Source organism: Phascolarctos cinereus, unplaced genomic scaffold, assembly GCF_003287225.1.
Source record: "Phascolarctos cinereus isolate Bilbo 61053 unplaced genomic scaffold, phaCin_HiC Scaffold_9;HRSCAF=440, whole genome shotgun sequence".
NCBI lineage: Eukaryota > Metazoa > Chordata > Mammalia > Diprotodontia > Phascolarctidae > Phascolarctos > Phascolarctos cinereus.
The window spans coordinates 249,399,217-249,425,055 of record NW_027556402.1 but is presented as its reverse complement, the minus strand read 5'-3'; the positions used below and the strand labels follow the sequence as shown (position 1 = coordinate 249,425,055).

The 25,839-nt window shown below is 43.0% G+C and overlaps 1 protein-coding gene across 1 annotated transcript; it reads right to left on the bottom strand.

Annotated features, from left to right (window-relative positions):
• Positions 1 to 4,721: 4,721 nt before the first annotated feature.
• Positions 4,722 to 5,657, bottom strand: OR6Q1 (olfactory receptor family 6 subfamily Q member 1). The gene has a single exon (XM_020974355.1). The coding sequence runs from the start codon at positions 5,655 to 5,657 to the stop codon at positions 4,722 to 4,724; it is 936 nt and encodes a 311-aa protein (XP_020830014.1).
• Positions 5,658 to 25,839: the final 20,182 nt, after the last annotated feature.

Sequence of the window (25,839 nt, the reverse complement as noted above, 5' to 3'; positions counted from 1 at the left end):
AAGTTTTTACAAAACATGAATGATGCTTATTATCATTATTCTAGAGTGCAGAGTAATAATCCCACCATGCTCTGTCCTGGACAGAAGGTTGTATTCAGTTCTGGGTGCCCCATTTTAGGAAAGACATCAACACACTGTAGTATGCCCAGAGGAAGGTCACCAGGATTGTGAAGAGCTAATGACTATACTAGTCAACTAAGTTTCAATGGAAGGAACTGAGGCAGTTAGCCTAAAAGATAGGCGATATAACTACCTTCAAGTATTAAAAGGCTTTTCAGGGATGGGGGATTAGCCTTGTTCTGGTCGGCCTCAAAGGAAAGAACTAGGAGCGGTGGGTGGAAGCCATAGAAAGGTAAAATTTCAAAAGGAAGAATGCATGAGATCCCACAATTATGTAGGCTGCCTTCTTTGAAGGATTTCAGAGGCATTTTCACTGGCTACTCCTCCTTCCTCGAATACTCTTCCTCCTCATTTCTACCTCTTGACTTTCCTAGCTCCCTTCAAGTCCCAGCTAAAATCCCATCTTCTGAGAAGCCTTTCCCCCTTAATGTTAGTGCCCTGTCTCAACAGATTATTTCTGATTTACCCTGTGTTTATCTTGTTTGTCCATCATTGTTTGAATGTTGATTCCCCATTAGCCTGTGAGCAACTTGAGAGCAGAGACTGTCTTTTACTTTTCTTTTTATACCCAGAGGTTAGCACAGTGCCTGGCACATAATAGACACTTGACCCGGTTTGTTGACTAACTGTGGAAAGGAAGATGATAACATCACTAAAAAAAATTTTAGGTCAGATGCAGTATTCAAATGCTTATACTGCCACCTGGTGGCTTAGGCAAAGACTGCACTCCACAGAGCTATTCCAGACCGTGACCCAGGAAAGCACCCGGACGTTGGTATTTCCTCATGGGTCTTTTCTCCTCCAGAGCCCCTGTCTGGAACAGGCTCATTCATGTGGAGAAAACCATCAATACTAATACCAGCTTCCTCTCCTTTTTCCAAAATCTTGAGAATAATCAATGTCTTCAAAATTGTATTGTCTCTAGTACACACTTTATTATGCATACTTGGCTAAATCAATTGCTCTTCCCATCGTACTTTCTTTAGTACCAGTCTTACAGACACATGCAGCAAAATGGATACTGTGGGGTGAGAGTCCAAATGTGTCAATTCTAGTAATGGAACTGGTGGAGAAAAAAAGTCTTGGAAATCTTTACAAATCTCTTCCATTTTTCTTCTATTTGCTATCTATTTCTGGTTACATCCTATGCCCTTGGGATGATCAGGTTTAATTGGGTCTTTCACCAAGATTTCTATAAGTACTGTTCATTGCACTTCTTATTCCTGTTTTATGAAAACAATACTATTGATGATCTTCCACCATCCTGCTCAATAAGATTTCACAAATGAGTTTATATTATCAACTGTTGGTCTCCTTGGCCGCCATATATCTCTGCTCAGGAAGAACATGTAAGCTGATTGAAAGCTTCAGCCCTCGTCTAATCAATTCGATGGAGGTACCTGAAAACATCTATTTCTTCTGTTTTCTCCAGATGGCCTCTCATCTATTTTATGCTTAAATATCCCTTATCCTTGTTCTGTGTTTTGAATCTGTGAGTCAACTCAAATCTTTTTGGAAGAAGGCAGAGAATATGCAATTTTTAAATAAATTAATTTAGTATAAAAATTGTTATTGACTAGCTCTTGCATACTCCATCAGGAAAGAAATAATCTTGTGGGCAAGGCAGTGGTGATGAGTACCACTGGGATGTGTTCTGATTCTCACCCAATGGCTTATCCCTGCCCCAGCCCACAATCCAAAAGTGATTAAGTTCCTCTTCTATGAATAAGGGTTCCTGGAATCAGAAAACTAGATCTTTGTTGGGGTGTATGGGATGCTCAGGGAGGCCTAGCTTCTCTGGCTTGAGGGCTTGCCGAGCCTTCTGAGGGCTGCTCATCCACCTTTGGTGTCCAACTGGTCACCCAACTCTCACTTATGTCTCCAAGAAACTGTATCATGTGCAGTAGCCACACCCGGATAAAAATGTCTTAGCAGACAGGCTAACCCAGATGAGAGTAACTGACAGGCCTCAAACCCATCAGTGATTTAGGGGGATGTCCACCCCAAGCAGGTCAAGCCCTCCCCTGGTGGAATGGGCAGATGAGAACAATTTGTTCCCACAGTCATGAAGGCAGCTGGGGAATGCCTAGAGCTTGGTCAGATATCAAAGACTCCAAGGTCATCCCTTGCATCCTGGGCCATCACCAGCCATCCTGTCTTTCCACTAGACTTCAATGACTCTGGAAACTTTGTGCCTCACTTAAATCCAATTCACTTAAAAATCAAGAGATCCCCTGTGATGTCACTGGTCCTCTTTGGAAAATGAAGGACAAATAGCAGCCACTTGTTACAAATAGAACCATGAAGCAAAGCAGAACTAGCACCGAAGGTGGAATTTGGAGGCATCAATTCAAATCCCCATTACAATCTTTACTGGTTATGGATTATTATATTTACTATGGGCAAATCATTTAATCTTTCTGGGCTCCAATTACTTCATTTGTCAAGTCATGAAAGGCAGTGTGGTACAGTAGAGACAATGCTGGATTGAGGGGGAGGGACAGGGTAGGAAGACCTGGATTCAAATTCTTTTTTATCTTTTTTTATTTTTATGCAATTGGGGTTAAGTGACTTGCCCAGGGTCACACAGCTAGTAAGTGTCAAGTGTTTGGTCTGAGGCCAGATTTGAACTCAGGTCCTCCTGACTTCAGGGCTGGTGCTCTAGCCACTGCACAATCTAGCTGCCCCCTGGATTCAAATTCTGCTGCAAACACTTAATAGCTCTGTGACTAGGATAAGCACTTTGAGCCCCTTTCTTCATCTGTAAAATGGGAACATTAATAGCACCTACCTCACAAGATTTTTTTTGAGGAAAGTGCTTTGTTAGCTTTAATGCATCCTGGAGTCATCGTACTGTAGACTATTTCTATACATTTAGTTCATCTTTAAAGACAGGCAGGCTCCTGTAGTAGAGAGAGCTTTGGACTTAGAGTCAGGGAGACCTGAATTCAAATCCAAATTCTGACACTTACTAGCTCTGTAATTATGGACAAGTCACTTAATCCTTCATGTGCCTCAGGCTGAATCATATAGGGGTCACCATCTGTACTGGTAGAGGGAGTTCACACAATGGAAAGCTCCCACACTGACTTTAACATATGATTAACCTTTACATACTGCTCTGATAGAAGGAAGACTTAAATCATCCCTAGTTCACAACTTAAAATGAAACAAGTGGTTTAAAAGATGCTTAATTTTCTAAAAGTAAACATCATCATGTAGTCATGGGAGAGAGAAGAGAAAGGAGTCATCAGGCTGCTGAAAGAAGGTTGAATCAAGTCAAGTTGGAAACAGAGTAGGTCAAAAGTCCCGTGCCAATCAATAGGGAGACCAGGCACACGAGGTGTTGCTGTACCTCCATCCTGGGCAAGGGCCAATCTGAAAGAAACAAGGAAGGAAGGAAGGAAGGAAGGAAGGAAGGAAGGAAGGAAGGAAGGAAGGAAGGAAGGAAGGAAGGAAGGAAGGGAGGAAGGAAGGAAGGGAGGGAGGAAGGAAGGAAGGAAGGAAGGAAGGAAGGAAGGAAGGAAGGAAGGAAGGGAGAGAAAAAAAGAAAGAAAAAGAAAGAAAGAGGGCTAATGTCTAAAACAAAGTGATAGCTCCACTGTATTCTGTACTGATCAGACCACATCTGGATGTTGTGCTCATTTCTGAGTGTCACCTCATTAGGAGGGACATTAACAAGGGGGAGGGCATTCTAAGGAGGGTGACGAGGGTAGTAAAGAGTCTTGAGTCCATGTCATAGAAAGATAAAGTAAGAGTGTATGTTGAAGCAACTAGAGTGTCGAGCCTGGAGAATAAAAGAATTGGAGGAAACATGTCAGCTGTTGCCAAAGATTATTAAGTCTGATCTCACAGAAGAGATATTAGGCATGTTCTTCTTGGCCTCAGAGAACAGAACTAAGATTCAAAGGTGAGAATGGCAAAGAGGCAGATTTTAGCTTAAGGAAAAACTTCCTGTCAACTAAAGCTTTCCAAAAAAGCAAATGCACTGCCTCAGGAGATAGTAGGCACCCTATCTCTGAAAGCCTTCAAGAAAAGGGTTGTTGGGTTTGTAGCTGAGGTAGCTAGGGGGATAGAGGATAGAGTGTCTGACTTAAAGTTTGGAAGACCTAACTTTGAATTTGGCCTCAGACTCTCACTAGCTGACTGACCCTGGGCAGGTCATGACCTCTCTCAGCCTCAGTTTACTCATCTGATATCACCTGCTTCCCAGGGTAAGTACTATACAAACCATAAAGTGCCATGTAAATGTTAGCTGTTACTATTATTTGGGATTATTGTTTTAAGGGAAATTCTTATTCTATTATAGGTTGGATTACATGATTGCTGAGGTCCTCTGCAGTGCTGTGAGTCTTGCCTAATATCTCACAGTGCCTTATCTTTAACCCTGGAGACCTAACTTCTCAGGTCAATGGTCCATCCACTAGACCTGTGTGACCTTGGGCAAGTTAATTAACTTCTCTGGGCCTCAGTTTCTAAATCTGTGAGAAAAAATTACAGGGAGTTGGATTTAATGACCACTTTGGTCTCTTCCAGCTCTAAATGTATAATCTTTTTTTCCAAAGATCTAAACCATTTGCTATTCATGACCCTTTAAACCATTAGAGTGACAAAGCTCGGCCCAGGGCCTCCTTTACCTCTTTGTTTCGGAGGCTGTAGATGAGGGGGTTGAGCATGGGTGTGACGATGGAGTAGAACACTGACACCACCTTGTTGAAGTTCCTAGAGGAGGCCACCTTGGTCCGGACGTACATGAAGAAAAGTGTCCCATAGAAGAGGCTTACAACCGTCAGGTGGGCAGCACAGGTGGAGAAAGCCCTCCGGCGTTCTGCGGCCGAGTGGACATGCAGCAGTGTCCAGACAATGTTTCCATAGGACACAGCGATGACAGTAGAGGAAGCCAGAAGCACAGCCAGTGAGATGAGAAAGTCAACTGTCTCCTTCAGGGTGACATCAGAGCAGGAGAGCGCCAGCAGGGGAGATGCATCACAGAAGAAATGATCGATGACATTTGAGCTACAGAACATGAGCTGGGACATAAGGTAGATGGGCAGGATTGGGGTGAGGAAACCCAGCAGCCAGGAGGCAGCAGCCAGGCGGATGCAGGTGCCCCAGGAGACTATGGCTGCATAACGGAGAGGCTCACAGATAGCCACATACCGGTCATAGGCCATGGCAGCAAGCAGAAAACACTCTGTGGCACCAAGGAAGGTAAAGATGAAAAGCTGTGACAGACAGCCAGCGTAGGAGATGGTCTTGCCTTCAGCTGTCCCAATGAATCCTGACAGCATCTTGGGTACAGTGACTGAAGTATACCATATTTCTAGGCAAGAAAGGTGGGTCAGAAAGAAGTACATGGGCCTCTGGAGCCTATGATCTAAGCTTACCACAAGGATAATGGCCAAGTTCTCTGCCATGGTGAACAGGTACATAGTGAGGAAGAGTATGAAGAAGAGATGGCGGGCTTCTTGGATACCAGCAAAGCCTACCATGACAAATTCAGTCACCAGGGTCCAGTTCCCTGAGTAAGGTTGCATCTATAGGGTAGAGATAATGCTAATGAGGCCAAAGCCAAGCTTTCTGTAAGCTTCAAAGTTCTTTTTCCACCATGATCTCTACGTCTATCTTAGAGACAGCTAGGCAGGTTGGTGGATAGAGTGCCAGACCCAGAGTCGAGAAGACCTTAGTTTAAATCTGGCCTCAGACACTTACTACCTGTGTGACCCTGGGCAAGTCACTTAACCTTTATTTGCCTCAGTTTCTTCATCTGTAAAATGGGGACAGTAATAACACATCATTTAGCATTATTGTGAAGATCAAATGAGATCATGTAAGGTACTATATAAATGCTAGCTATTATTATTATATTTTACTATAGACAGGATTCTTATTCAGGTCTGGGTTGAACTAGCTGACTTCTCCATTCTCTTTCAAAGATGAGATGCTGTGATTCTATGTCTTACCTCCACAACCACCGCAAGCTCTGCAAGTCCTGAGGAAAGTCTTACACTGTTCTAATAGAAGAGTTAGCTTGGTTTTGGTGGTTGGAATTGAGTTAAACACAGTTCCTACATCCTTATTCCCTCTGAGGAGGCAAATCACACTTTGCTTATGCTGGCCAAGGTCCCAAGTCACTTTTATCATACCCAATCACAAGGTCACCATAAGGGGGCCCCCCAACATGGGAAAGGGGTGGAAGAGGGAAGGGAGACTTCTTTTTCAATCCTACATTTCTTTGATGAGCTCCTTTTCTCCTATTCTTCTTCATAGTTCCCTATTATTTACCTGATGTAGCCTTCCAGAATCATTCCAACCTATGAAATGATCACAATAATGTTAACAAAAAACGTAGCCGAATTTCTTGAAATGATTAATTGTAACACTCAGTCTTGGCCTTGAGTGACAATCAAATACATTTCCCTCCTCTGTGTAAAAGATGGAAGGTCATGGGTATAGAATACACAGTCAGATGTCATCATGGTGTCAGGTGGTCTTGAGTTACTAGACTTTTTTTGGTTGTTGTTATAAGGAAGAATTCAATGTGAGCAGAAGCAGAGAATTTAAGAGTTGAAAGTGACCTCAGCAGCCATCTAGCCTGCCAGCCCATACACAAAAGGAATCCCTCCTAGGTCATGCATTCAGGAGTTATACCAGGAAATGACAATGGTGAGGGAGTTCTTCCATTATTATTTTGATTGAAGACCCCTAGGAAGAGGGCAATGCATAACTTGAATGAATGAGGAAATGAATGAATTTCTAACAGTAGAGAGGGGAGAAGTTGGAAGTCCTTCTTAACACCTTCAAATTACACCAATACAGTCATACTCTGAATCTATCCATTCACGCATCCAACATTCATTAAGCACGCAATGTGTGTAGAACACTCTACTGAGAACTGAAGGTAAGATAGAATACAAAGATACAATCACAATCAGATGTGATCCCTCTCTTCGTGGAACTTATAATCCATGTAATAGAAATAGCCATGATAACTATAATATGCAATATCATATGATAAGTACATTAGAAACAAACAAAATAGCTATGTGAAGTCCAAGTGTGGAATATCATTATGAAGAAGGGACTCAGGGAAGGTTTCCTGGAGGAGGTGTCATCTGAGGTGCACATTAAAGGATGGGCAGGAATTCAATGGGCCAAGAAGGTGTAGGAGGACATTCCAAGCATAGAAACAGCATAAGCAAAGGCATGGAGAAGGAAGATGACAGGACAAGCTTAGGGGATATGGGGCACTCCACTTTGGCTAAAGAATAGAGTTAATGGAAGGGGGTATTATGAGACAAGTCTGGAAAGTTAGGATGATGTTATATTATGGAAGCCCTTGAACATTACAAGGCGGTGTGAATATTTCTCAATAGGCAATAGGGGATCACTGAGGATTTTTGAGCAGAGGAGTTAACTACATGATCAGATCTACAAATCATGAAAATTACTGTAGTAGTAATATGAAGGATGATTGGGAAGGGGAAGAGAGTGAAGGCAGGAAGACCTGTGAAAATTTTTTCAGTTTAGCCTAATTGCCTTATTCTTCCTAATCATTTCAAAACCTAGGATGAGAATTCATCACAATTTTAATTTGGAAGCTTTTGTATAGAAATTGGACTTAGTTGTGTCTACTTTTGCAAACTAAAGAATACCATTAGTAGAAGTGAGTGGTGGAAGCTGGAAGAGGGAGAAAGGGATAATAAGAGAGGGCAGTGGGCATAATTTAGTGGAAGAAAGGCTGTTTCTGCAGTGAGGGGACCTCGGTTTGACCCCCAGCTCTGCCAGGCAGTACCTCTGTGAGCACAGGCAAGTCACTTCATATCCCTTCCTTCTCCTTCCTCATCCACATAATGAAGTGGGGTAGAACTTTGAAAGACTACAGAATTCTGATCAATGCAATGACTAACCAAGATTCCAGAGGTCCAGTGATAAAATACATACCTCACACGGTGGCCGACAGAAAAATGCAGAAAGAGACATACGTCTTCGGACATAGCCAATAAGTAAGGTTTTGCTTGACTGTGCTTGTTGCTACAAGGATCTTGTTTTGTTTTGTTTTTGTGAGGAGGAAGGTTGGAAAAGGGGAGAAGGGAAGTAGTGATAATGCTGCCCAAAAGAGTGAAAGAAAAAAAGGTCATTGAGGAATTGTTTTGAAGTATAAAAGAGAACAGAGGGAAATTCAGAAGGAAACAGATCAACAGAACAGCTTTGAAAATAGAATTTTGAATTTATTATATACTTTTTAAGCTGTATTTAATAGGACTTTATGCTTTACCTATAAACTTCATTATCTCTTCTGCTTTATATAATGATTTTGTGCTTGTTAAATTCAGAATTTTAAAAATATATACTTTTAGATGAGGGTGTTAGACTGGATGACCTCGAAGTCCCCTTCCAATCCTAGATCTGTGATCCTACGTTTAAGAGTGGCCCCAGAGAGTGACCCAAGAATACCTGATCAATCTGAGGGCTAGGAACCAGCGAAGACAATCACAAGGTTAGGGACACAGGAGAACAGGTAAACAATGGGAACATTGACAGAAAAAAAATGCGAAGCTAGAAGAAGTCTACAAGGAAAGAAAAGAAACGTGATTCGGGACAGGTTGAGTTTACCCAGGGAGGTAGGTGAAGATGCCTCTCTGGAGCTCAGGAAAGGCCAGGAAGGGAGGTAGAGATGTGGAGTCACCAACACAGAGGTTGTGGAAGCGTCAGGAGGGAATAAGATCGCCCAGAAAGGGCAAAGAACCAAGGCTGGACTGTGAGTGAAGGAACCATTGCTGTAGGGCACGAGGAAGAGGACAATGAACAAGCCAAAGAACGAGAAGAAAGGCAGCAGGCTAGCACTTTAATGTTTACGGTTTCTCTACTACGGAAGTGCTTTATAAGCTGGAAAACTGGAGGGGATCTTAGCACCAGGGCACAGTGGGCAGAGGGCTGGACTGGCAGAGGTTCAGAAGACTTCAGTTTGGATAGCAGCTGTGCACACACTCGTCTTCAATCTGTCCCTGAAGAGGCTGCTTCCCTACTGCCTACAACCCTCCCCATGTTTCCCTCCCTCTTCAAACTCCAACCATCACCACTAGTTTTTGTCCTACGTCTCTCCTCCCTTTCGTGGCTAAACTCCTTAGTAAGGCTGTGATTAGATGCCTCCACTTCCTTTTCCTCTCATTCCCTTCTAAACTCCCTGCAGTCCGGGCCCCCGCCTCATCATTTAACTGAAACAGCTTTCTGCAAAGTTACCGAAGACCTCTGAACTGCCAAATCTCATGGACTTTTTTCAGTTCTCATTCCTCTTGGCCTCTGCACCCTTTGACACCATTGATTATGGTCTTGTGCATTATACTCTCTCCTCTCAAGGTTTTCAGGACATTGCTGTCTCCTGGTTCTCCTACCTGTCTAACTGTGTGCTCCTTCTCAGTTTCCTTTGTTGGGTCTTCCCCCAGGTCAAGCCCACTAACCCCCTCTCCCCAGTGTTCCCCAGTATTCTGTCCTGGGTGCTCTTCTCTTCTCCCTCTATACTATCTCACTTGGTGATCTCATCATTCCCCATCAGTTCAATTATCATTTCTATGTAGATGATTTTCAGTTCTATTTATCCAACCCAATTTTCTCTGCTGGTCTTCAGTATCAAATCTCCATCTGCCTTTTGGACATCTTAAATTCAGTATGTCCAAAACAGAACTCATTATTTTTCCTCCCAAGGAAAAGGTTGGACTAAATGGCCTCCAAGTCTCCTTCAGGCTTGAAATCTCTGGTCCTATGATCTTATGATGATGTATCTAGACCAGCTCTTTCATTTTATAGGTGAGGAAATAAATCCAAAGAAGTAGTTTGCTGGAGATTATATGAACAATTTCTGTGACATGGGTAGGAATTACTATTCCCATTTTATAGATGATGAAATGGAGGCGCAGAAATAGGAAATGGTAGCCGACATTTGTATGGCTCTTCAAAGGCTGGACTGTGCTTTCCATGCATTATCTCATTTGAGCCTCACAACCCTGGAAGGTGAGTGCTACAAATATCCTTATTCCCATTTGACAGAGGAGCAGACTGAGTCACATAGCCCATAAATGTGGGCTGGTCTTCTTACCTGAAGACCATAAACCAGATCTTCTCATGTCCATCTCTGGAACCACTCAAAAACCTAGATTTAGAATTGGGAGGAATTTCAAACATGACATTTCTGAGATGGTTTTCCACCCCAAGTCTTCCTCTCTGCCAGTCTATCTTTCTGAAATGACCTACCCAAGGTCACACAGCTAATCAGTGGTAGGCCCTGGATTTAAACCTGGCCTCGTGAGTCTAAGCCCAGTACCCTCTCCACTATGCCATGCTGATTCTCTAATGGTAGGATTAGTTAACAGAACTCAATTAATCTCTCCTTCTCCATTTCTACTGAATGCTCCACATTTTTCTATTTCTCTGATACTTAGAATTTCCTTATAATGCCTGCAGGCATAAAGTTTTTTTCTTGTTCTTTCTCTCCACCTCACTCCCACCCCTACCCTCCCAGCTGCTGTGCCATGACCTCAATAATCTCCCAAAGCCTTCTGAACCCTGCAGGGAGATTCAAAGCTCTAAGGCCAGCTCAAATGTTCAGGTACATTTTTCAAGGAAGTCAGTGGATTATTTTTATCTCTTTTACCCCTTGCTCTGAAAACTAATGGAAACAAAGGGAAGAAACCTATTTTACAGACTTCACCCAGAAGGGAGGCGAATGATGGAAAGGGTCTGCATTAGGAGAGGACAATAAAATCAATAACGATGCTAAAATGGAGTGTTGCAGGTGGGAAGCCAGATTTTAATTAGGAGGAATTATATTGTAGTGAGAAGGAAAGAACTCATTAGCACGGCTACTGATGAAAAAGCAGGGGAGGGAATATTTGGGATGAGCAAAGTAGAGAACCTTGCCCCAGGCTCTGTGAGAGACTGAATCTGAAGGTGAAATGAATTGGATAATGAACTGACTGAGCTCCTGGCATTTAGTTCAGAAAGTCACCCCTTGGTAAATTCGGGAAGGTGGTGGAAGAAGAGGAAAAGGCTGGGGAATAAGTGTGGGAGCTCTGAATGGGTGGGGCGGGGCCTGCTCTTTGAGGTAGCTCTCTGGTACGAACTGCACCCCCCACACTTCCCTCCACTGTTGTAAATGCAGAATCCAAGACACTAGCATGCCCTGTCTCCAACAGCATAGCTAGAAAACACCTCTGAGCCAAAGCTTACCATGATCTTCCAACGGAGATTCTAGGCTAAAAGGAGAAAGACATGAACAGAAGCTAGTGTGGAGAAGGAGAAGAATAGCCATAGGTCACTAAGGCTGGAAGGAACCCGACAGGTCATCTATTCCAGTCTTCTCACTCTACAGAGGAGGAAACTGAGATCTAGAGAGGTTAAGTAACTTAGCCAAAGTCACACAGGCAGTCAGTGACAGAGCTGGAATTTTAACTGAGGCCCTCTGATTCCAAATCCAGCAATCCTTCAGGCACACCACACTGATCATGGTGGAGCATACGATTGAGAGCCGAAAGGAAATCTCAACCATCTCGTTTAATTCCTTCACTTTGAACAGCAAAGTGCTACAAGTATCCTTATTCCCATTTGACTTATGAGCAGACTGAGAGAGAGACTTGCCCCACAATCATATAGCCCACAAATGTGAACTGGTCTTACCTGAAGACCATAAACCGGGTCTTCTTGTACAGTCACTTCACAGAGGAAGAAACCAAGGCCCAGAGAAGTTTAAAAACTCACCTGTGGTCACACAGCAAGTAAGTAGCAATCAGAATTTGGATCTCTAGGGGCAGCTAGGTGGCACAGTGGATAGAGCACCGGCTCTGGAGTAGAGAGGAACTGAGTTCAAATCCAGTTTCAGACACTTGATACTTACTAGCTGTGTGACCCTGGGCAAGTCACTTAACCCCAATTGCCTCTCCCCCCTCCAAAAAAAAAGGAATTTTAATCTCTCATCATCTGTCTCCTAATTCAGCATCCTTTCCACTCTACCATTCTGCCTTTCCCACATCTAGTCCAAACCCTCTACTGTTATGGAATATATTCCTTATAAAGAATAATAGATATTCTCCATAAAGAATAATAGATAAGGAAACTGCAACCCAGAAATGGAAAGGCACCTAAGATGTAAACAACATTAAAACTGACCACAGTCCAAGTCAATGTAAAGAATTCTGGACCCGGAGTCAAAGAAATTAGATTTAAAGCCCTGCCACCTACTCTCCATGTGATCTTAAACAAGTCACTTAATTCTCCTGAGCCTCAGTTTCCTTATCTAGAAAATGAGGGGGCTGGAGACCTCTGAGGTCCCTTCCAGTTCTAGAGAGATGCTCCTGTAAGCATCCTCCATTAGAACATAAACGAGTCCCTGCTGGCTCTAAACCTATGCACTTCTAGCCAAGAAAGAGAAATCAGCTGAGCCATTCAGGCAGAGCCTTGTGGAGTAACTGAGCTTGGTAGAGTCATGAATCTGGGTCCAGAATCTGGCCCTTGAGCTTTCTAGGCTCTGGGACACAATTTTCTCTGCCTGTCCTAGCGTAATGAGGCTCCTGGAACTAACCACATTAACAAGGTGTGCTACTGATAGGTACTGGAGTCAGGAAGACCTGAATTCAAATCCACCCTCAAACAGTTACTAACTGTGTGACCCTAGACAAGTCATTTAATCTCTGCCTCAACTGGAAAATAGATAACAACAGCACTGACTGCCAGGGTTGTTGTGAGGATCAAATGAGATACTTGGAAAGTGCTTTGCAAACCCCAAAGCGCTGTGGAAATGCTAGATATTATTAACCAAACTAAGGAGCCTGACTAGTGAGCCTCAACTTATTGGGAATTAAAGGACCTAGTTTCCAATCCCAGCTTTGCCAAAGCAAAGAAAATGTGCAGATTCCGTAGTGGCAGCATCAGGAGGAAGGTCATTACAAGCTCTGCCAAAGTCAAGTACATTTCATTATTATTGCGTTGTATTACTATCGGTTGCCAAGAAGCCCGGGATGAGTCCTGGATTTAAAGTGCAATGACCCGGGTTCAAACCCCAAGCCCACCACTTAACTACCTGCAAATCCCCTTCCCCTCTCTGGGATTGTTACTTTCTTCTCTGCAAATGAGAAGGTTGATTTAAGTGGTCTATAAGGTCACCTCCAAGCTCTAAAAAGCCTATCACTCTCCAATATCATGTTCTAACACCATCCCTGCACATAGGGGTCCCTAAATAGGAGCTTGATAGACACTTGTTGAGGAGAGCTTTTACGTTGGAGGGGAGAGGAATCAGGAGGGAGAGAGCTGAGAAAAGGGTTGTAATAGAGAGACGGTACTGGAAAATGACAACTATGTCGAAAAGTTTTAGTAAGACTTCTTTTTTTAATGTCATAAGTGTATCACTCTGACCCTGGATGTGTTCATCACTAACCAGCCTCTCTAGTGACAAATCCAATCCATTAAAGAGTGGAAGATTCTATACCAATTTAAGGGATTATAATTTTACAAACCTAGCATCTGTTGGCTAGCTTGTACCATCATTTGACTAACCCTGCCCCATAAAAACCCTCCATTTCCTTAATTCTCTGGATTATTTTTCTCCAAGGCTGGTATATATCGTACACCCCAATCAGGGTGCCATGGGAGAATGAGCAAGAGGCCCCCAAGCAATGTGTTCTCTGCCTCCTCAAATTCCTCACACTCTGCCTGGATCTCTCCTTTGTCCCTATCATATTCTCCCCCAGTATCTTCATTATCTGTGTACATGTCCTTTTCTGCACACACACACACTCTCTCCTCTCTCTCTCTCTCTCTCTCTCTCTCTCTCTCTCTCTCTCTCTCTCTCTCTCTCTCTCTCTTCTCTCTCCTCTCAAGCTCTCTCAAATTAGTAGATATGTCTTTTTTTAAAATATCTGTATCCCTTGCATTTAACACAATGTCTTCTACACATTAGGCAATTGATAATTGTCTGTTGGATTAAAATAAATCAAAGCACTCACCTGCCTAACTCTTCTCTTGGCCCCCATCCTAGAGAGGGGAAAGGACTCTCCAGGTACAGACACCTTAAACCTGAAGATGTTAATGCTTCCGGGTCATGTTGTAGAACAGAGACAACCCCCACCCAAAACCCCAGGATGCTGGGACCTCAATCCAAAAAGAAAAGGCAGGGACTGCCCTCTGGACACGATGCATTGGGGAGACACCCAACTAGTCAGAGGTCTCTGAACTCCAAGTGACTTCCTGTTATTTTTCACCCTGCCATTGACCCCTGGGATGGAGCCTCCAAGGAGGACTGAGCAGGAAGATAATAAAGGAAAATGGGTCATGGAAAAATGGAGCCTCAGAGGGCAGGTGGAGGGGTGAGAAGTTTCCCCGGAGCGTCTGCTCTTAAAGAAACTTTTAAAATTAAAGAAACTTTTGTTAAACACTTGTCAATCAAGCAGTCAATCAGCAAACATTCATCAAATGCCTACTATGTGTTAGATACTATGCTAGGCTCTGACGATATGAGAACCAAAATGTCTGACCTCAAGAAGCTTACATTCCATCAAAGGAGGTAATAAGTATGTGTATAAACAAAGGAGAGGAATAGGTGTTTGGAACAAATATTTCTTTGGTGTAGGGGACTCCAGGGTGAGGAACCTCCCCCCACTAAAGCAGATCAGCACCTTCTTAGCAACTTACAGTCTTACAAGTTTCCTAAAGCTTAGGTGATTTGACTGGTCACACAGGCAGGACTTAAACCCAGGTCTTCCTGGCTTGGAGGCCAGCTCTCTAGCCACTGTACCATGCTGCATATGCATGAAACAGCTACACGATAAGTATATACAAAGTCATTTAGTGGTAAGGGGGAAGCACTGACCATTAAGAAGGGTTCAAAAAAGACTTCCCATAGAAGGTGGCACATGATCTAAGCTTTGAAGAGAACTAGGGATTCTAAAAGGTGGAGGCAAGGAGTGCATTCCAGGCAGAGGGACCAGCCTGTGCAAAGTAACTGAGATAGGAGATGGAGTGTCATTTGTGAGGAGCAGCAAGAAGGTTAGTACAGAACCCTGGATTGGGAAAGACACAAAAGAAAGAAGGCTGGTTTGGGCATCAAAGGACCTGTTTGAATCCTGACCCTACAACATGCTATCTGTAGGTCCTTGGACAAGTCCCTTCACTTCTCTGTGCCTCAGATTCTACACATGCCGAACAAAGAGGACAGATTAAATGACTGCCAAAGTCCCTTCCAAGTTTCTGTTTACAATCCAAGGATCAAGGAGGGCTTCCTAAAGGAGATGACCCTGTACTTGGGCTTAACGTCTGAGTTGATGAGGAACTCGATAATTGGCGACACATACACATCTCACACTCAGCATATCCAAAACAGAATGCATTATCCTTCTCTCAAGACCCTCCCCTGTCCCTAACTTTTCTAATACTGTAAAGTGCACCATCTTCCTCATGACCCATATTTGCAATACCAGTGTCCTTCAAGATCCCCTCTCATTCATTCCCCGTATCCAGGCCCTTGACAAATCTTGTGTCCACCTTCCCAACATCTCTTGTATACATCCTTCTCTCTACTCACTTAGCCACCACCAGAGTTCAAGCCCTAATCACCTCTCACTTAGACTATTATGAAAGCTTTCTAATTGGGCTCCCTACCTCCAGTCTTTCCCCCCACTAATCCATCCTCCACTCCGCTGCCAAAATGATTCTCCTAAGTCTGACCATGTCACCTTTCTATTCGATAAGTTCAAGTGCCTCCCTATTACCTCCATGATAATTCATCCACTTGGCATGTGAAGCTCTTTGCATTCTGGCCCCTTCCTACCTTTCCAGTCATCTTATCCATTACCCCCATCCACACAGTTTGATCAGGCTATCTTGGCCTCTTGTTCTCCCTTGAACATGATACTCTATTTCCCACCTCTGTGGATTTACATCCATCATGCTTGGAATACTTCCTTTCCCTAAAAAGCTCTATCTCCTCTGGCTTCCTTCAAGACTCAGCCCAAACCCAACCTTCTGTAAGAAGACTTTCCTAGTGCTCCACAGCTCCTAGTGCTTTCCACTCACTTCCCTTCTGCTGTGTGTATCTGGTACCTACCTAGCTCTTTATGTGTTGCCCGCCCCCCCCACTAGAATGTAAGCTCCTTGAGGGAAGGGACTATTTTTTGCCTTTCTTTATATCTGCAACACCTACCACAGAGTAAATGCTTAATAAAGTTTTCTTGACTGACTAAAGATGAAGGAGGCCATTCCAAACATTGGAAACAGTCTTGGCAAAGGCAGAGAGGTTGGAACACATAGGGAATGGGCTGCAAGCACTCTAGTTTGGCTGTAGTGCAGAGTCCATGTTGAGGAGCAATATATGTCTGAAAAGTAGAGTGCTACCAGATGACAGAAGGCCTTGAATGAAAAAAAAATTGATCATTATTCATTATGCCATAGCAGACCATTAAAGTGTTGTTTGGGGTGGGGGGGGGAGGTTGGTTTTTGTTTTTCTTCTAGGAGGGGCAAAATCAGATTTAGTCACAAGAAAGAATGTACCAGCATCAGTATGAATGAAGAAGAAATTGGAGAAAGAAGAGTAGAGTTGAGAAGACCCTTTAGAAGCTATAGCAATAGTCTAGGTAGGTGTCAAATGCAAGGGGGCTGATCTGTTCTGCCCTAATATGCCAGCTGTAATGATGCAGATCCTCCAAGAGAATACTGAGATACCAAAGAAAGAGGGGCCCATGCCAACTTGGTTGTATAACAGGTTTATTAGTGTTAGTTAGGTTAATTGGATTAATTGGGAGAGTTTACTCATAAGATCCAGTCCTTGGTGGCAGGAGGATAGCATGGTATAATAGATCACCACACCTACCCTGGGCCAGGTCAGGTATTATATAGAAACAGAACAAAGAAAGCGTAGTGCCAACGATGGCCCAGGGTCACGTGCAAGTGTTCCCATGGGGTAGCTGGAGCTTCTTTTGCTATTTGCATGTACTCAAGGTAGTTTACACTCTCTGTTAGACTCAAGGTCACTTTCCTAGGCACTGGCTACCCTCCTACATTTTAGTGTCCAGTGACTAGTCATCATGGCATTGACTTACACAGCACCTCGGAGCTCGAGGAGATCTCAGCGACCCCCTAATCTGGGACTGCTCTCTACGGCATCCAGGCTAGAGGACATCTAGCTTTTCCTCAAAGATTTCAGTGATGGAGCCCTTTTGATCTCCTGGGGCAGCTCTTTGCACCTCTGTATACCTCTTTCCATACATTAAGCTGATATATATATATGTATATATATACACACATATACACATATATGTACACACATATATACACACATATATATGTATACACACATATACACATATATGTACACACATATATACACACATATATATATACACACATATATGTACACACATATATACACACATATATATGTATACACACATATACACATATATGTACACATATATTACACACACACACACACACCATATGAGAAGAAAAGAGCAAACCACTCTAGCATCTTTGCCAAGACAACCCAATGAAGACTATTGGTATGCTATGGTCCATGGAGTCACAAAGCATCAGACACAACTGAACAGCAATAAACACACACACACATGCATGTGCTTTGTGTATACACATGTGTGCATGTGTGTATATATTATATATATCTTACATATATAGGTCTGATATGTCTCCCTGCAAGTTTCTACCCGTCACTCCTAGTTCTGCCTTGAGGGATCAAGAAAAGCAAAGCTAATAATTCTCCTTCTGCATGATAGCCCTTCAAATACTTGGAAAGAGCTCTGGTGATGGGGTACCCTCTACCTCCCTAGAAAGCTTCTCCCACTTTTGAACTGCTCTTATGGTTAGGCACTTTTCCCTTTGATTGCGATCAAACCTCCTCCTTATTTATCCTTGTATCCCCTAAACAGCCTTGCATGAGTTTGGTATAAACAGTTGTTGTTGTTGTTGGTGGTGGTGGTGGTGGTGGTGGTGGTGGTGGTGGTGGTGGTGGTGGTGGTTCCTCGTTTTCAAAGACCAACGACATCACAGGGTGATGCATTGACTTACACATGAATTGGATTTCAGTGAGGCAGAGTTATACAAAGCTGTCAGCCTCACTCTCTCTTCCTGAATCATTGAAATCCAGTGGCAGGACAAAAGTCAAGACAGCTGTTGATGGTGGATGCAGTGGACAATCTTGGCATCTGGGATGTCTGATCAAGCTCTAAGCCCTCCATATTGCCTGCTTTATGACCACTGCAACAAATTGCTCTCATCCGCCCATTCCACTGGGGGAAGTCTTCACATGCTTGGGATATAGATATTCCCCTAACCCACCAACAGATGTGAGATCTGAGAGAAAGTAAACAGTAAATAAATGCTGAATCAACATGTAAAAATCATGTCCTAGCATTTTATCTATTAGCACTTATTTATCATGAATCTAAGTTAATGTTTTCCTTTTTTGATCCTCCTTCCAATTGCATCTTTAAATCTCCTCAAGATGACTTTTCTTAGTTGGGTCTAACTTAATTCCATTAAACAGATTCTGAAATGGAAAAAAAATCTATAAAGGTTTTCATAACAAATGCTTTCACCATCAAGCGGTGCCAGTGGAGGTGCCACATTTGGACTTTATCATCATGATCCTCAATTTGCCCCACAAGGAAGTGGAAATTGGCACTGACAAAAACAAAGATGAGAAAACCTGAATGAGATCAAATATACACAATGGAGACCTTACTGGAAGCAACACAGTTTAGGAGACATTGAGTAATAGATTCCTGAGAGGAAGAAACTAAGTATTTGGAGTTTATTATAATCACACACACACACACACACACACACACACACACACACACACACACACACATGGGACCAAAAGAATATCTATTGTTCTGAGTTCATCTAGTATATCCCCATCTAATGATTTATATGGCTACTTTCCCAATGGTCCAAGATCTTTGAAAATAATGTACAGTAATGACAAGGGCATCGTGGATGAAGGCTTAAGAAGGCAACACGTAGATTTTCAAAAATGAAATTCTATAGCAGACCACATCTTTTCAGTCACACAGTTAACTGGAACAACAAAGAACACAAGATCTCACTGAGATTTTATTGTTTGGGAGACTATAAAATAAGCATTTGATTCATTAGAGCAAAATAGAACCTTAAAGGGTTTCAGTGAACAAAGAGTCTCTGCCAAAATCATACAAGATTCCTTAAAAGATGTAAAAGACAGAGATTGCTTTGTTTAAAGGCTCTCTGATTTTAATATCAAACAAGACATAAAACAGGGAGACAACACATGCTCACCAAAGGTTCCAGTCAGTTAACAAGTGAAGGATTCCTTATAGATGGTAAACTCCTAAAGAAGAGCCTGATTAAGACTAGTGCTGTGCTGATTGCATTGAGCCCTACTACATTTCAGAGCTTTCTAATTAAAACACATAATCATTCAAAAGAACTTGGTTTAACTGTCCACCTTGGGAAAATGAAGTGGATAAAGAATATCTATTATCTAGACTATGGTATGCAATTATGTGGATAGCTCAGAAAGTTAGTCCATATGTATATATATATCTTTGATAAGATACTGCAAGATCAATGAGCGGGACCTGGAATTGAATAAGGAGCAAAATAAGTTGGATTGTCTTTGGGAAATGTCAAGGTTCTTAGAAACACATTGGGTACCTATCAAATGGGAAATAGCAAAACATTGTGGCATATGAACCTAATATAATATTATTGTGCTATAAGAAATAATGACTAAAGTATACAAAGAAATGTGGGAAGACTTGTATGAAGTGATGCAGAGTAAACAACGATGTAAAAGAACAGTTTGCACAGCAACCATAGTAATGGAATACAGACTTGATCAGTGCAATGACCAATCATGACTTCAAAAGACTGATGGTGGAGCATGCCTTTCCCCTTTCAGCAGAGAGGTAATAGACTAGAGAGGTTCAGAAGAAGGGAGGGAATAAGCATTTATTAAACACCTACCATATGCCAGACACTGTACTAAGAGCTTTACAAATATCTCATTTGGTGCTCACAATAACTCTGGGAAATAGGTGCTATTATTTCCCCATTTTACAGTTGAGGAAACTGAGGCAAAGAGAGATTAAGCAACTTACCCAGGGTCACCCATCTAGAAAGTATCAGAGGCCATATTTGAACCCAGTTCTTTTTGACTCTGAATCCAGCATTATATCCACTGCACCCCTTAGGTGCCTTGAAGGAGGCAGACATTGTCAGACATGGTCAATGACTTCAATTAATTAATAAACATTTACTAAGCATCTACTATGTGCCAGGTACTGTACTAAGCACTGGGAATAAAAAGAAGCAAAATAGACATTTTCTGCCTTCAAGAAACTTACAATCCAATGAACTTGATTTGTTTTGCTTGACTATACTTATTTGTCACTATGCTGCCTTGTCATCAGAGAGCTTCTTTTCGGGAGTGGAGAGGGAGAGTTAGTATTGATAGAGGGAAAAGAAAAAAGGAAGGAAGGAAGGAAGGAAGGAAGGGAGGGAGGAAGGAAGGAAGGAAGGAAGGAAGGAAGGAAGGAAGGAAGGAAGGAAGGAAGGAAGGAAGGAAGGAAGGAAGGAAGGAAGGAAGGAAGGAGGAAGGAAGGAAGGAAGGAAGGAAGGGAGGGAGGAAGGGAGGAAGGAAGGAAGGAAGGAAGGAAGGAAGGAAGGAAGGAAGGAAGGAAGGAAGGAAGGAAGGAAGGAAGGAAGGAAGGAAGGGAGGAAGGGAGGAAGGAAGGAAGGAAGGAAGGAAGGAAGGAAGGAAGGAAGGGAGAGAGGAAGGGAGGGAGGAAGGAAGGGAGGAAGGAAGGAAGGAAGGAAGGAAGGAAGGAAGGAAGGAAGGAAGGAAGGAAGGGAGGAAGGAAGGGAGGGAGGAAGGGAGGGAAGAAGGGAGGGAGGAAGGGAGGGAGGAAGGGAGGGAGGAAGGAAGGGAGGAAGGAAGGGAGGAAGGAAGGGAGGAAGGAAGGGAGGAAGGAAGGAGGAAGGAAGGAAGGAAGGAAGGAAGGGAGGAAGGAAGGAAGGAAGGAAGGAAGGAAGGAAGGAAGGAAGGAAGGAAGGAAGGAAGGAAGGAAGGAAGGAAGGAAGGAAGGAAGGGAGGAAGGAAGGGAGGAAGGGAGAGAGGAAGGGAGGGAGGAAAGAAGGAAGGAAGGGAGGGAGGAAGGAAGGTCAATAAAATACTTAAAAAAAATATACAGAAGGAAGTGCAGAAGGGGACAGAGATAAGGAGGGCAATTTTGTTACTACTTGATTAAATTTAATACTTACTTTAGAATAATAATAATCTAATATTTATTTTGCCAGTAAACAATTTCCCAGGTGACATCAAGTAACAGAGCTATGATTTGAACCCAGGTCTTTTTATGCCAGCTCTTTCCCACAATTGTTAGACATTTCATTGCCAACACACAGATCTAAGTGGAACTCTAAGACCTTAATCTAGACATTGATGTTTTTGTTCACCAACTTTGCTCTCATCATACTAGAGCTTGAGAACTGAGAATGAAAAATGAATCCAAATAATTTCCATTGACCTTCCCACTATATTCTCTTCTAGCAGGCCCCAACCCTACTAACAGCAGGGGGGAATAGTGAATTGAAGGCTACCACTGGAGTGAGGAAAATCTGAGTTCAAAATCCACCTACCTATGCCCTGCTAAACAATTGCCTTGGTTTCTTCATCTATAAAATAGAAGGGTTGGACCCATCTTCTAAGTTCCTTCCTTCCTTCCTTCCTTGCTTCCATTCACTCTAGATATATCTTGTACACACATAGTTATTTGCATGTGATGTCCCCATTAGACCGTGAGCTACTTGAGAGCAGAGACCATGTTTTTGCCTTTCTTTGTATCCCTAGCACATAGGACAGCGCCTGATACAAAGTAGGCACTTAATAAATGCTTATTGACCTGACAATTTTTAAAATATATATATAATAGAGGTTTATATTTTCACGATCCTTTTTGTTGTTATCGTTCTTTATACATTGAAACATTTGTGTTTGTTTATGATTGCCAGTTTTATAATAAAAAAGACAAAAATTAAGAAATCGCATCTTTTTTTAATTACCTCAAATGTCTCCTTGAGACAGAGACCATTCTTTAATGCCACCACTTATATGATGGTGCTGGAAGGCTTCAAGTCATAGCACACTACAACCTTCAAAAAATAGAAACTGTGAATCTTTCAAATAGTAACAGAGAGGTACGTGGTGGGCATGAACAGGCTGCAACAGAGGAATTACACAGGAGGAATAATATAAAAGATGCCATCAAAAAACTGGTATGACTAGGGGGAATAAAAGATGGGTCAATTGCATAGAAAGCACATGGGACAATCAATGGGCAACCCATGTGCTCCACTGGTAGCCATTCAATGTCAAGAGACTAAAGAAAGGTCCCCAGCACTCTGATTGAAATTCTTATGGAAGACAGATGGAAAGAAACAGGTGAACGTCTCCTGGGATAGGTAGACATGCATTGGTTCCAATCTACCCCATGGGATAGACACCCACATCAATGAAATTAAATCCATTGGAGGGAGGGAGGGAGAATCACAAGATCATAAATATGGAACTGAAAAGGAGCTTAAAAACCATCAAGTCCAATCCCCTCCCTTTAAAGATGAGGTCAATTCATCTCAGAGAGGTCAACCAAGATCACGCGGGTGGTCGATAGCCAAGCCAGGATTGAAATCCATACCCTCTGACTCCAAAGTCCTCACCATTTACACTGCACTATACTGCTGAGATCCACAACAGAAAGTTTCTCTGAATTGACATATCCAATCAAAGCAGTGTGATATAATGGGGAAAACTCTAGACTAGCAGTTCTGAACTTTGGACACTAGCCCACAACTTCCATTAGCTCTTTGTGAGTCCTTAGACGAGTCACTTCTTTGGTCTCAGTTTCCCTGTCTGTAAAACAAAGTGGGGGAGGGGAGATGCTGAACTCGATTTGCAAGGTCTCTTTTGGATCCAACAATCTATATTTTAAAGTTCCATCTAACACTGACATTCTCTGTTCTATGAACTAAGGTCCCTCTTAGCTCCGACATTCTACGCTCTCCCTTACGGCTCTAACGTTACATGTTCTGAAGTCCCATGGGCTCTATGAAGTTCTGATGTTCTGTGTTCTAAGCCTTTCGGCTCTGACATTCTACATTCCCCACATTGTACACTCTGGGTTCTAAAGTCCTTCCCAGTTATAGCATTTGATACATCACTCAGCACAGAGTAGCAATATCATCTGGCTACTTGGGAACTCATAGAAGATTGACTCTGAGCAGAGGATATTATCAGCCTGCTTTTATTGCCAATTATCATTATTAGAAAAACAAAGATGGTTCGAGCAGGAAGTAACATAGCCACACGGGAACCCGAGGCAAGGAACAGCCCTGCAGAAAGCTGCCTTTCTGGATCAGCGGGGAAAGCCTCCTATGGATTGTTGCCGTGGAAACAGAACCCCACGAACTCCCATGGATGCCATCATCACTGGGCTGGAGCGCACCCCCGCAGTGAAAGCCGGAGAGGAGTCAGTCGGGAATATCGGCATGCGCTCTCACTGCCGCAGCTGAGCCTCCCCACACCAAGCAACTGTCATCTCCAGGGGATCTGCACTGCCGCTCTAAATCTGTGAATCTGAGAGAGAAACTTAGGGGAGACCATTACTGTATGTAGTGCAGTTCCCCAGAGGTCTCCAGGAAAGCAGAGGGCTTGAAACTTCTCCAGTCCATGGGCCCCCTGGGCTGGGCAAAACCCTGCATAGACACATAGACACATAGACACTAATGGGCACCCACACATATACACAAACATACATGCAAATGGTAGGAACATACAGATAGGGCCTAGTATGTGCTAGATGCATGCTAAATGTTTGAAGGATTGATTGGCACACATTCACCCATACAAACACACACATATACAAGCACCACTCCCACTTGCCACTACAAAAAAAAAAAAACCTTCATTTTGGGAAAGTGGTGTCACTGAGACCTCAGAAAGGAATGCCATATGACAAACACTTATTAAACAAGAGCAAAGAGTTTGTCTTGTGAAAAAAAAATGCCACAAGAGACTCAGCCTCAAACCGGGTCTTTGGGATTCCTAGTTTGAGACCTCCAATGGTGAGCCCTCTTTGCCCCTAGCTGATTAGGCAATTAGAGCAGGGACTCATGAGCTTTTTTTGTCCTGGAGCCCTTTGGCAGTGAGTCTAGTGAAGCCTTGGACCCCTTCTCAGCATCATGTTTTTAGAAGCATGAAGTGAAATACACAGGGTTACCAAGGAAACCAATTATACAGACATACAGTTATCAAAATATTTGTAAAAATCTAGTTTTCATGCACCCTAGATTAAGAATCACCAAACGATGGGGCAGCTAGGTGGTGCAGTGGATAGAGCACCGGCCCTGGATTCAGGAGGACCTAAGTTCAAATCTGGCCTCAGACACATAACACTTACTAGCTGCATGACCCTGGGCAAGTCACTTAACCCCATTGCCTAACCAAATTAAAAAAAAAAAAGAACCGCCAAATGAGAGGAATCAAAGGCAATCATAGATGTGTTAGAGCTGGAAAGGAATGAAGAACATGAGTCTGACACCATCCTTTGACAGAGAAGTGAGGTCAGAGCTAGTCTGGGCTGAGCTAGTGTCCTTTTCACTAGAACCTACTGCTTCTCCCAGGCCCACTCCATTGAGGCCTGTCATTCACCAGGGAAGTTCTCCTCTTACTCACCCCAAATACACCCACTCTAGTCTTCATGTCATTGCTGTGGTGCAGTCACTTCAGTCGTGTCCAACTCTCCATGACATTTGGGATTTTTTTGGCAAAGATACTGGAGAGGTTTACCATTTTCTTCTCCAGACTCTTTTATCGGGGGGGGGGGGGCAGGAGGGCCCGGCAATTAGAGTTAAGTGACACACAGCTAGTAAGTGTCAAGTGTCTGAGGCTGGATTTGAACTCAGGTACTCCTGACTCCAGGGCTAGGGCTCTATCTACTGTACCACCTAGCTTCCCCCTCCAGCTTAATCTTCATAACTACTGCATATGTTTTAAAATTGATATATGACATAACTATTTGACTGTCTGGTATATCTGTCCACGGCTCTTATTTGCCTGTCTATATGCCCTATCCATGTATGTCTGTCTAACCTCAATTGGGTCCTCACTGTACAGTGGTTGGTTCTATCCCATTCCCCATAGAAGCCGTTACAAACCTTTTCTTCTCTCCTCAAACCTCCCATACTACTCTCTTCTCCCATCAACTCAACTGATGTCCTTGCCTTACACTTTGCTGAAGAAATGGTGACCAATCTTAGGCTCCCTTTCTCCCCTTCTGTGCAACCCTTTGGCATAATCCCCCATTCCCTCCTCCTTTACTTCAATCCCTAATAAACAGATCTTTTCCCTGGAAGCCAACCCCTCTACACATGCACTTGATCCTGTCACTTCCTCTTTTCTCCAGCAGACTGCCCCCATTGTCATCCCCCTCTCTCTCTAATTTTCAATGAAAGAAATTAAGAAGGGGCAGGAAGATGGTGCAGTGAATAGAGAACCACCCCTGGAATCAGGAGCAACTGAGTTCAAATCTGGCCTCAGACACTTGACACTCAGTATCTGTGTGACCCTGGGCAAGTCACTTAACCCCAATTGCCTCACAAAAAAAAAAAAATAAAAAGTTAAGA